This window comes from Panthera onca, chromosome C2 (assembly GCF_046562875.1).
Source record: "Panthera onca isolate mPanOnc1 chromosome C2, mPanOnc1 haplotype 2, whole genome shotgun sequence".
Lineage (NCBI taxonomy): Eukaryota > Metazoa > Chordata > Mammalia > Carnivora > Felidae > Panthera > Panthera onca.
Window position 1 is genome coordinate 49038620 of NC_138347.1, and position 13376 is coordinate 49051995.

At 37.3% G+C, this 13376-nt stretch overlaps 1 protein-coding gene across 1 annotated transcript in view; it reads right to left on the reverse strand.

Annotated features, from left to right (window-relative positions):
• The window catches only part of IMPG2 (interphotoreceptor matrix proteoglycan 2), a 97351-nt gene extending 84919 nt beyond the window's left edge, over positions 1 to 12432 (reverse strand). The window contains exons 1-2 of the mRNA XM_078452970.2: positions 12001 to 12432; positions 11287 to 11538 (exon numbers count right to left, since the gene is read on the reverse strand). Coding sequence (XP_078309096.1) covers positions 11287 to 11538; positions 12001 to 12085 — 337 coding nt within the window. The 5' untranslated portion in view covers positions 12086 to 12432. The remainder of the gene's footprint in view (positions 1 to 11286; positions 11539 to 12000) is intronic.
• Positions 12433 to 13376: the final 944 nt, after the last annotated feature.

A 13376-nucleotide genomic window follows, 5' to 3' on the forward strand; every position in this document is an offset into this window, starting at 1 on the left:
TGAAGGGAGTTCTCTGTGCCTTTTGGATTTCAATGCCTTTTTCCTTCCCCAGTTCAGGGAAATTTTCAGCTATTATTTCTTCAAGTACCCCTTCAGCACCTTTCCCTCTCTCTTCCTCCTCTGGGATACCAATTATGCGTATATTATTTCTTTTTAGTGTATCACTTAGTTCTCTAATTTTCCCCTCATACTCCTGGATTTTTTTATCTCTCTTTCTCTCAGCTTCCTCTTTTTCCATAACTTTATCTTCTAGTTCACCTATTCTCTCCTCTGCCTCTTCAAGCCGAGCCGCCGTGGTTTCCATTTTGTTTTGCATTTCGTTTAAAGCGTTTTTAAGCTCCTCGTGACTGTTCCTTAGTCCCTTGATCTCTGTAACAAGACATTCTCTGCTGTCCTCTATACTGTTTTCAAGCCCAGCGATTAATTTTATGACTATTATTCTAAATTCACTTTCTGTTATATTATTTAAATCCTTTTTGATCAGTTCATTAGCTGTTGTTATTTCCTGGAGATTCTTCTGAGGGGAATTCTTCCATTTGGTCATTTTGGATAGTCCCTGGAGTGGTGCGGGCCTGCAGGGCACTTCCCCTGTGCTGTGGTGTATAACTGGAGTTGGTGGGTGGAGCTGCAGACAGCCCTGATGTCTGCCCCCAGCCCACTGCTGGGTCCACAGTCAGACTGGTGTGTGCCTTTTCTTCCCCTCTCCTAGGGGCGGGATTCACTGTGGGGTGGCGTGTCCCGTCTGGGCTACTTGCACACTGCCAGGCTTGTGGTGCTGGGGATCTGGCGTATTAGCTGGGGTGGGTAGGCAAGGTGCACGGGGGCAGGAGGGGCAGGCTTAGCTCGCTTCTCCTTAGATGATCCACTTCAGGAGGGACCCTGTGGCAGCGGGAGGGAGTCAGATCCGCTGCCGGAGGGGTGGCTCCACAGAAGCACAACGTTGGGTATTTGCGCGGAGCAAGCAAGTTTCCCTGGCAGGAACTGGTTCCCTTTGGGATTTTGGCTGGGGGATGGGCAGGGGAGATGGCGCTGGCAAGCGCCTTTGTTCCCCGCCAAACTGAGCTCTGTCGTCCTGGGGCTCAGCAACTCTCCCTCCCTTTGTCCTCCAGACTTCCCGCTTTCAGAGCAGAGCTGTTAACTTATGACCTCCCAGATGCTAAGTCGCGCTTGCTGTTGGAACACACTCCGTCCGGCCCCACTCCGTCTGGCCCCTCCGCTTTTGCAAGCCAGATTCGGGGGCTCTGCTTGGCCGGCAGGCTGCCCCTCTGCCCCGGCTCCCTCCCGCCAGTCCGTGCAGTGTGCACCGCCTCTCCGCCCTTCCTACCCTCTTCCGTGGGCCTCTCGTCTGCACTTGGCTCCGGAGACTCTGTTCTGCTAGACTTCTGGTGGTTTTCTGGGTTAGTTAGGCAGGTGTAGGTGGAATCTAAGTGATCAGCAGGACGCGCGGTGAGCCCAGCGTCCTCTTACGCTGCCATCTTCCTCTCTCAAGACCATTATTTTTCATCTCAAGAAAACTGAATGCTTATCCAGTAACATATTGAGGTGGAGCCCCTGAACTCACAGGGTCAGATCTAAATTCTAGCCCCAGCTTCATAACCACAGGTAACTTACCTAGCCGGTCAGCACTGCAATGTGCTTTATTTATTTGTTTATTTGAGAGACAGCGAGTGAGCGAGCGAGAGACAGAGTGAGCAAACTCGAGTCAGGTAGACAGGGAGAGCGACAGAATCTTAAGCAGGCTCCATGCTCAACACAGAGCCTGACACCAGGCTCAATCCGACAACACTGGGATAACAACATGAGCCAAAATCAAGAGTCAGAGGCTCAAATGACTGAACCACCCAAGCGCCCCTCATGCCTCTTATTTAATTGGATAAATCATTACTGCCTTACCTACCTACCTGTAAGAGTATTTTATAAATCACATAGTGCTACATGAATATCAGTATTATAACCATAATGGATTCTGGGTGTCTGACAGTTATTTGATGGAAGAAGATAGTCTAAGCCAAAGAACAAGACTCGAGTTTTAACAGAGAGGAAAATATATGAATATTTAAAGTTTCTCCATCAATTGATTTTTCAGGGTTAAAATAAACCTTTGTTTGCAAACTTAGTTTTCTCTTTCAGTGAACTAACTGCATCCTTATAACCGTTCTTTCGAACTTGTGATCATACAGTATACAGAAGAATCCAGCTAATGCTGACTGAGACAGAGCTGACCACCTGCAGATTCATAGTTCTTCCTTTCTTCATCCTAAAACTTCCAAATGAAAATTTAGTGCCCACCAGAAGACAATGCAAAGGTGAAAGTCTAGGTTGGTAAAAACTAAAAAAAAAAAAAAATGAATGTCTGTAAGGTCTGGTTATGAAATAAAGTGATTCAAAGAAACTATAAAAAATATTGTGACTGAAACCATACAATAAAACCTTGGATTGCAAGTAACTTGTTCTGTGAGTGTTCTGCAAGTTAAGCAAACACTTTAAATTTTAACTTGATAAACGAGCAATGAATGGCAATACGAGTAGCACATGATGCCTAATGTCACATGATCACAACTAAGCCAGTGGTGTTCTCTCTCTCTCTCTCTCTCTCTCTCACTGCAGGATTGTAGGTGATCCTCTCCCATGCTCAGATGCTCAATCTCAGGCTGTGGTGTTTGGAAGCAATCAGTGATTTTTCAGAATGTTGGTAGGTGCCCACAACTGGCACTAAAGTATTTTTTGCCACTTCAAAGCACCTGTGGACAGTCCTTTGCTTCTCCATACAAGAGTTTGCTTAGGAATGCTTTGCTTCATTCTAGGTCAGGCTGACTGCAGATAGAGACCCTTTCCTCTGCTGCCTTCTTGCCTTTTACCTTAAATACAGTATATGACAAAAGGTTATTAATACTGTATTGTAGTCAACATCTGTGCGAATGTATACAATTGTCCCTATGCCCAAAAAGATTCCACTGAGCCAATAGATAGCAGTGATTCTGTTAGTGATAGGGAAAGTCCTACACAATTACCCTCCTCTCTTCTTGTCTCCCTCACACCAGTCACGAAGGTTTTCAAGGGTAAGTGTGGTTATTTTTCCTTCTATTTTGTATTTTCTTTATTATTTTGTATTATATTACAGCATTGTAATATTTTTTTTAATCTTTTTAATGTTTATTTTTGAGAGAGAGAGAGAGACAGAGCATGAGCAGGTGAGGGACAGAGAGACAAGGAGACACAGAATCCAAAGCATGCTCCAGGCTCTGAGCTATCAGCACAGGGCACGATGCAGGGCTTGAACTCATGAACTGTGAGATCGTGATGTGAGCCAAAGTTGGACGCTTAACCGACTGAGTCACCCAGGTGCCTCAGTATTGTAATCATTTTTATATGAATATTTTTGGCTTGTGGAATGAATCATTTGAGTTTCCATTATTTCTCATGAGGAAATTTGCTTTGATATACAAGTGCTTTCGATTATAAGCATGTTTCTAGAACAAATTAAGCTCACAAACCAAGGTTTTACTATACATCTCTATAGAAAGAAAAAAAATCCTCAATAACTTATTTACAGTACACACAGAAAATAATTTGAAATATGAAGGCTAATATTATGAAGATCCTAAGAGAAAAGACAGAAGAACATTTATATGACTTGAGGATAGGCAAAGCTTTCATAAACAGGACACAGAAAGCAACAACTATAGGGGCACCTAGGTGTCTCAGTTGATTGTCTGACTCTTGATTTTGGCTCATGTCATGATCACAGATTGTGGGATCAAGCCATGCATCTGGCTCTGCGTGGAGCCTACTTAAGATTCTCTTTCTCTCTCTCTCTCTCTCTGCCCCTCTCCCTTGCTTGCTCTCTCTAAAATAAAATTTTTTAAAAGCAGCAATTATAAAAGAAACAAATAGAAATTAGAATTTATCACAATTAACAACTATTTATGAAAGACACTATTAATAAAAAATGGATAGGCAAAGGATACCTCTGGCAGAAAATATTCAAAATACATATATGACACAGAACTGGTATTTAGGATATTTAAAGAATTTCTACAACTCTCTAATAAAAAGTCAAACAATCCAATTTTTAAAACAGGTAAAAGGGGCGCCTGGGTGAATCAGTTGATTGAGTGTCTGACTTCAGCTCAGGTCATGATTTCACAGTTCGTGGGTTCGAGGCCCACATCAGGTTCTGTGCTGAGAGCTCAGAGCCTGGAGCCTGTTTCAGATTCTGTGTCTCCCTCTCTCTGCCCCTACCCGGCTCATGCTCTGTCTCAAAAATAAACATTAAAAAAAAAAAAAAAAAAAAAAACATGTAAAAGACTGGAACACTTTATAAAGGAAGAGATACAAAAAGCCAATAAATGTGTGAAAAAGTGCTATCATTCATCTTCAGAGAAATGCAAATTAAAGCATCCAGACATGAATCATTAACATTATTAAGATAGTAATATCTCCAACTTGATCCAATGCAATCCTATCAAAATGCTGGTTGACTTCTTTATAGAAATTGACAAGCTAGTCCTAAAATTCATATGGAGGGGTGGCTGCATGGCTCAGTCGGTTCAGTGTCTGACTCTTGATTTTGGCTCAGGTCGTGGCAATGAGCCCCACATCGGGCTCCATGCTGAGTGTGTCACCTGCCTCACATTCTCTTTCTCTTCCTCTGCCCCTCTCCCCCTGCTTGTCCTCTCTTTCTCTCTAAAATAAAGAAAAATAAAATTCATATGGAATTACAATGAATCTAAATAACCAAAACTATTTTGAAAAAGAACAAATAGATAAATTGGACTTTATCAAAAACAAAAACTTTAGTACATGGAATACACCATCAAGAAAGTAAAAAGACAACCCACAGAATGAGAAAAAATACTTTCAATTCATTTATCCAATAAGAAACTTGTATCTAGAATATATAAAGAACTGTTATAACTCAATAACAAAAAAAAACAACCCAATTAAAAAATGGGAAGGATCTAAAGATATTCTTCAAAAGAGGATATTCAAATGACCAAAAAGCAAATAAAAAGATGTCCAATGTTATTAATCACTAGAGAAATGCAAATCAAAACCAGGGCATATCATTTCACACCTACTAGGATGGTTGTAATTTTTTTTTTTAAGGAAAATCATAGTGCTGGCAAAGATGTAGAGAAACCAGAATCTTACACACTGCTGTTGTGAATGTAAGATGGTGCAGCTACTCTAGAAAACTATCTGGCCTTCCTCATATGGATAAACACAGAGTTACCATAAAATCCCAAAATTCTACTCCTAGGTACACACCTAAATAGCTAAAAACAACCCAAATGCCAATCAACTAAGAAACGGATACACGAAATGTGGTATATCCATACAAGAAAATAAGATTAGGCCATAAAACAGAATAAACTACTGATACATGCTACAGCATGGATGAACCTTGAAAACATTACGCAAAATGAAAGAAGACTGTCACAAAAGATCACATATTATATTATCTAATTTATTTGACATATCCATAACAGACAAGTTTATAGAAGTAAAAAGCAGATTCATGATTGCTTAGGTCTAGGGAGAGGGGTAGGGGGAAAAGAGGGATAAGAGAGTGATGACTAAAGAGTATGAGGTTTCTTTTTGAAGTGATGTAGTATTTTTAAACTAAGTGTGATAATGGTTGCAGGTTTCTGTGAATATACTAGAAAACCATTGAATTCTATACATTAAATGGATGAGTTGCATGATATGTAAATTATGTCTCAATAAAATTGTAAAAAAATGTAATTCCCTCCAGAAAGGTAATTTATCCTTAATTTATCCAATGGCTTTCCAGTTAAGAGCTATCTGACAAGAAGGTCCAATTAACTAACTTGGGATAACAGGATTCAGAACACCTACATTTTGATAAAGGAAGAGAACTGGGAGGAAGTCTGGAGCATTCATGCAGCTCGGAGAGGGGAAACCTAAACAGGACACTGCAGGCAGTAAACAGTAAAATCATCATGATTCCAGGGAAAAGAGGTACTAAGAAGGGCAAAGCACCACCAGAGATAATTGCCACATACTTCATTATGGCCTAGAATTAGACCTGTTCTGAAGTCCCACCCTTGTGACACAATTTTCACGTAGCCTTTAGTGACTGCTAAAGGTAACTTTCTATTTTTGAGAAGATAACTGATCTATAAATGTCTCTCTTGTGGTGGAGAAAACCTGCCCTGCAAACTGCTGGAGGAAAGCAAAATATGGATGACAGTATTCTGAATAACGAAGGGCCTGCATTTAATCTGTCTTTAATCCTTTTACTAGGGCTCAGGCTGTGCGTCATATCCAGTAAATAGAACTCCATTATGGAACAAAGTCTTATTTTCCTCTCAGAATCGTGGTACCCAAAACATATACAACAGTCAATTTGGTGCAATAAAGCAAGAAATAAAAGGCATATAAATTAGAATATGAGAAGTAAAATTATCTTTATATGCAAATAATCATCTTTGTAGAAAACCTTAAGGAATACACAAAAAAGCTACTAGAACAAATAAGTGAATTTAGCAAATTACAGAATAAAAGGCCAATATACAAAATGCAGTTGTATGCCTCTTATACTGGCAAGAACAATCAGAAACTAAAATAACATTGGAGCACCTGGGTGGCTTATTCAGTTAAGTGCCCAACTCTTGGCTTTGGCTCAGGTCATGATCTCATGGTTCATGAGTTTGAGCCCTGTGTTGGGCTCTGTGCTGATATCAAGGAGCCTGCTTGGGATTCTCTCTCTCCCACTCTCTCTCTCTGCCTCTCCCCCATTCGTGCTCTCCTTCTCAGAATAAATAAACATTTTTTAAAAAGAAATTAAAATAACATTAACAATGGCATAAAAAATAAAAATATATAAATCTGATAAAAAGAGCTATAAGACCTATACACTGAAAATTACAAAACACTGTCAAGAGAAATTGAAGAAGACCTAAGTAAATGGTGGGCTGTATCACATTCATAGAGCAGAAGACCCAATATTGTTAAGATGACAATTCTTCCTAAATTGATCAATAAATTCAACAAAACCCCAATCAAAATTCCAGCCACCCTTTTTGTATAAGTTGGCAAGCTGATGCTAATATTTATATGAAAGACAAAGAACCTAGCATTACGAAGTGAACTTGAAAAAAGAACAAAGTTGAAGAACCTTCCCTATCTGATTCAAAGACTTATTGTAATCAAGCCAGTGTCATATTGGCATAAAAACAGGCATATAGATCAGTGGAAGAAAATGAAGAAATAGACTCACTAAATACAGAAGACTAATTTTTCAACAAAGCCTTAAAGGCAAGAAAGGATAATCTTTTTAATAAATGGTGCTGGAACAATTGGCTAAGCATATGCAAATATTTAACTCTGATCCATATACCCCGCATACAAAAATTAACTCAGAGTAGATCATAGACCTAAATGTAAAACCTGAAAATTATGAAATTTTTACAGGAAAAGATAGAAAATTCTTTTGACTTTGGGTTAGGCAAACTTAGATAAAACCAAAAACAAGCATGACCCCCCCCCAAAAAAAAAACAAAAAAAAACTTTTAAGTTGAACTTCATCAAAATTGAAAACTTCTGTTTCTCAAAAGACATTATTAAGAAAAGCAAAAGACAAGCCACACACTGGGTGAAAATGTATGCAAAACATGTATCTGACAAAGAGCTTGTATTTAGAATATATTAAGAACTTTTACAATTCTATAAGACAAATGACCCAATTTTTTTTTTTAATGAGCAAAATATTTGAATAAACTCTTCACCAAAAAAGATAAGCAAATGGTAAATGAGCACATGGAAAAGGTGCTCAACATCACTAGCCATTAAGAAAATGCATATTAAAACCACAATTGCTTCATAGTCACTAGAATGGTTACAGTTTAAAAAGACTGACTACACCAAGTATTGCAAGGATGTGGAAAAACTAGAACTCTAATACAGTGCAGGTGGTACAGCCACATTGGGAAACAGTTTAGCAACTTCATAAAGAGTTAAACATACACCTATCATGAGACCCAGACATTCCACTATTTTTTTAAAATTTTTTTTTAATGTTTATTTTTGAGAGAGACACAGAGAGCTTGAGCGGGGGAGGGGCAGAGAGAGAGGGAGACACAGAATCCAAAGCAGGCTCCAGGCTCCGAGCTGTCAGCACAGAGCCCGTCGTGGGGCTCGAACTCACAGCCCGTGAGATCATGACCTGAGCCAAAAAAAGTCAGACGCCCAACTGACTGAGCCACCGAGGCAGCCCTCCAGCCATTGCACTATTAACCAAAAGGTTTTGTTGACACAAAAACTTGAATGCAAATGTTCATGACAGCTTTCTTTATAATAACTGAAAAAAACCCTAATATCCCAAAATGTGGTATATCCCTAAAATAGAATACTACTCAACAATAAAAGGAAACAAACTACTGATAAAAAAAAAAAAAAAGTCACAAATGAGTCTCGAAATAATTGCACTGAGCAAAAGAAGCCAGACAAAAAAGTGTACATATATGATTACATTTATATATAAAAGTGTAGAAAATGCAAACAATCCATAGTGATAAAAAGCAGATTAGGTTGCCTCAGTACTGGGAAAAAGGGAAGTGCTGAGAGGGACAGATTACAAAGGCAAATAAGAAAATGTTTAGTGGTGAGTGATACATTCATTATCTTAACTGCATGATTTCAAGGGTAAATATGTTTGTCAAAACTAATCAGATTATGTAATTTAAATATGCAGCAATAATCCATCAAAGAATACCTCAATAAAGTTATATTTTAAAAGTCCACCTACAAATATAATTTTTTAAAGTAGGAGGAGAGTATTAACTGCATTCAACCCCAAGCACCCTAAATATCTGTTTAATTTCACAAATCATTAGGTTAAATGCAGTTGCTTCTTGCTTAAATGAAGGTATTTTTCAAATTTGTTACACCACCTAGCAACTGAAGCCAAATTCTCTATTAAGGAAAAATTGGGCAAACCACTAAAGTGAATTAGCTTGGTAGAAAGAGCTAAGATCCTTGGTTGGACATTGAATGGATCTCTCCCTCTAATTTCCAAATATTTGGTTCTAAGGGCATAATCCAATTATCCCTACAAAATCTCTTCAAGACCTTTGCTGAAATATTCATTTTTCCTAATTTTCAAAACCATAAAATATTTACTCTTTACAATGACAGTAATAGCTATATCAACACTGTTACAGTCCTGATGTGCTGTGCCGAGTCTTTTAGGTCTGTGAGGTCCCTTTCTAATGGTCCCATTCATAGCATCTGTATTCTAAAATCAATTACTCTAGGAATGCTTTTCTTTTTGTTGGCTTCTTTTTCAATAGTATCTCTTGAATTTATAAACATAAGAGCAAAGAAATTAAAAGATATAACCACATTGCTTAAATGGTTATTTCCTCTTCACCACTTACCCAGCATCTACCTAGATATTCTGATCTATTTATTTTAAAAGGAAAAACCGAGGCAATAGAAATAACGTTTTGATAAGTTATGAACTGTCATTCCCATTCATCTTCAGTCTTTTATTCTCTTCCCACTCTCTTTCGAATTTGCCACTTCTGGCACATGCCCTATACACAAAAGTCAGAATCAATGGATTTCCATTACAAAAGTAAAAGGAAAGCTTATTGCTTAGTAATGTTTGATAATCTCACAGTATAATCAAGAGTTGTAAATACACTCCTTAAAAAATGTGTTAATACAGTGGCACTTAAAAAATTAGGGGTGCCTGGGCGGCTCAGTTGGTTAAGATTTCAACTTCAGCTCAGGTCATGATCTCGCAGTCTGTGAGTTTGAGCCCCGCGTCAGGCTGTGTGCTGACAGCTTAGAGCCTGGAGCCTGCTTCGGATTCTGTCTCCCTCTCTCTCTGCCTGACTCGCGCTCACACTCTGTCTCTCTCTCTCTCTCTCAAAATAAGGAATAAACATTAAAAAATTATTTTAACAAAAAAATTTTATATATGTAATATCTGGTATTACTTTATTTTAAAAACACTTGCTTAGAGAGTATTATGCTATGCAAAATAAGGTAGTCAAAGAAAGACAAATTACCATGTGATTTCACTCATATGTGGAATTTAAGAAACAAAACAAATAAGCATAGGTTAAAAAAGAGAGAGGCAAACCAAGAAACAGACTCTTAACTATAGAGAACAAACTGATGGTTACCAGTAGGGAGATAGGTAGGGGGATAGGAAATAGGGATTAAGGAGTGCACTTGTTCTGATGAGAACTGGGTGCTGTATGTTAAGTGTTGAATCGCATAAATTGTATACCTGAAACTAATACTGTACTGTATGTTGAATAGCTGGAATTTAAATAACAACTTAAAACAGAAAACACTAGCTCTGAAATGAATAAATGAATGAATCAATCAATCAATCACTTGCTTTGGTGACGGAGGAGGAGGGGAAGGACAAGACGGAGGAAAATAAAAAAGGAGAAGATAAAGTAGCAGCTTAGACTTGAAGGTTCATAGAGCCCAGCATATGGAAAATGGCAAGTGCCCCACAAACATTTGTTGAAAACATACATAAATGAACTAGCCTGATTTCACTATCACTTAATCATCCACCTCCACTTTAGTTTACTAGCATCACATCCATCGTATCACATTGTCTCTTTAGCAGCAAAAAAGCAAAGTTTGAGAATCATTTAAATCTGAGGGACATGTTATGGTCAATTAAGCAATTTTGGTTAGTAAATTTAAGATAGTAAATTTAAGAAACAGAATGAATTCACCTAATGAAAAAGTATTCAGTCAAGGATAATACTGTTAAATTAAAAATAAAATCCTAGCTCTGTTGCTTTAGGGTCTATTGTGAGAGTTGTCATCATCTTAGATATAAGGTTTATGTGTACCAACCAGAGTATAACCAGCATGAATCTGCAGAATGTCTAAACTATAAAATATAGACATGTATTATATTTTCATGTACATAAAGTAACTAATTAGCCAAATAGGTAAGTATACCATGGTAAATATATTTTGTGGGCATATTTAGACTAATTACTTAATGAAGAAGTAAAAATAGTTAAATCTTCCAGTAACATAAACTGGTATTTTTGAAGTGCTTCAAAGATTTAAGCCATTTCCTCCCTTAATGCAAACTTTCCTCTGAAGCTATATAAATACTATACTTATAGCAAGTCCTTTTTCCATAGCTAAGAGAAAGATAATATTTGGCTCCGTGTCTAAATTATCACATACTCTGAATTTTAACAAGGTACAACAACATGCTAGGACTATGTTTGAATTTCATCACGGAGTCCCAAGGTTTGGATGTTCACTTACCTCGTACTTTAAAGTACTTTACGTGCTTTGCCACAGCCTCTGTAATGCTTTCATCTGGGCAGGTTTTTACACCATTAGGAAACAGGATAGATCGCCTTCTTCTGAGCAACCACTGTTTCTCAGCTTCTCTGTGGTCCAAAGGTAGTTTCTTTTCAGTAGAATGAGAAGGCTCCCCGGATTCCTTGTCAGTCAGGCGAAAAGAAACTGCACTCTTGGGTTCTTGGATATCTTCTAAAGATATGTAGGTTTGTGCTACATAGTGAAAGCATAGACAAGTCTTCTGATAATGAATGAAGATACAGAATGAAAAGTAACAAAGAAAAACTGACTTTTGTGCCACATTTGGATTTTGAAGTCAATGCTCAAATTGTAAACATGCATACTTAAGAGGGGAGGAGTGAGCAGTCAATCTTTTCTCTATCTAATTCCTACTCATTTATTTCAAGATTCTTAGTTGTTAAAATCAACTATATATCCAATTTCAATACAAGAAATAAGCAGAAGTAAGTCTGAAGAAGAAATTACTAACGAAAAGGAAAACCAAAAATATTAAGAGAGATTTTAAAAGTTTAAATGAAGCAATATCAAAGCCTAACAGAGTAGTATTTGATTCAAGTTCTTACAATGGTCATATTAAATTAAATAATGTTAAAGAGAATATACTAGAGATATAAAGAAAAATAAAAAATTAAAATTAAAAAGCTTTTTAAATACCTGTTAATGATGGAAGGTTTCCTTCTATCACGACAAATATCAAAATACCCAGAGAAATCTTCCCAAAATGAGGAAACATAATCATTTGGGCCAAAATCAAAGGAATAAGGAGAGGCCAAAATCCTTGAGCACCCAAAAAAGCCTTGAAACTTCCAGTAACGAATTATTATAGAAAAGGTCTAACATTTCAAAGTTTATCTTTGAAAACTGACAACCATTCCAAAACCATTACAAATTAGCTTAAATAAAAATGGTGTCCTTTCAAAATACCTCTCACTTCTTTTCTGAAAGAAGCAGCATGCTATGAAAGCAGAAGAGATAAGCTAATTAGAACAGATGGAGAGAGACAATTTCTTTATTCTAATCCAGTCAGCTAAGCTCTTTACAAACACGTTCTTTGCCATTACCAGACAGTCCACTTAAAAATAATGTTTCACAGGGTTGATGGGGGGTGGGAGGGAGGGCAGGGTGGGAGGGAGGGCAGGGTGGGTGATGGGTATTGAGGAGGGCACCTTTTGGGATGAGCACTGGGTGTTGTATGGAAACCAATTTGACAGTAAATTTCATATATTAAAAAATAAAATAAAATAAAAAAAAAAAAAGAAAAAAAAAAAAAAAAAAAAAGAAAAATAATGTTTCACATATAATTCACTGAGCTTTACAATTTTTCTGAATCTACTAGTTGAACCTGATAGATTCACATGTACTTTGGGTTTTTCTAGGGCCTGTTATTTGTAAACATATAATTTGTAAGCCCAGACTCACTATACCTATCTACTTCAGAAATACAGAGCTACACACAAAACTAGCTCTAGTTTTGTCATAGTTACTGTCTTTCAAATCTCTCTCCTTGGTTAGAAATTTGAAAATCTTTGGTTATAACCACTTAATAACTTCTTCCTTTTATAGAAAATGGGATAGGAAGATAAAGCTAACTCATGATAGAACTGCTGTGAGGATTAAATTCGTTAATACACAGAAAATGCACTATTAGAATACTGCCTGGCACATACTAATCATACAATATTAATGACAGCCACGTGATAACTGTGTTGCTTAATTAGCTATTAAACATGAGGCCCAGAATGTTTATGTACGTGAGGAACTCGCAACCAACAAAGGATAACTTTTACCACAATGGGACTAGATAAAATTCTTTGTATTAGAGCAGTTGTTTTTATCAAACAAACCTAGTAAAAAGCAATTAAACTAGTCAAAGTCCCTGTGGAAGCTAGGATTTACTATCAAATAGCACTGGATTTACATCTTATGTCCTGTGTCTTTGGAGAAGTTCTCTAAAAAAAAAAAAAGAAAAAAAAAAGTTTTGTTTTTATTTATTTTTGAGAGAGAGACAGTGTGTGTGTGTGTGTGTGTGT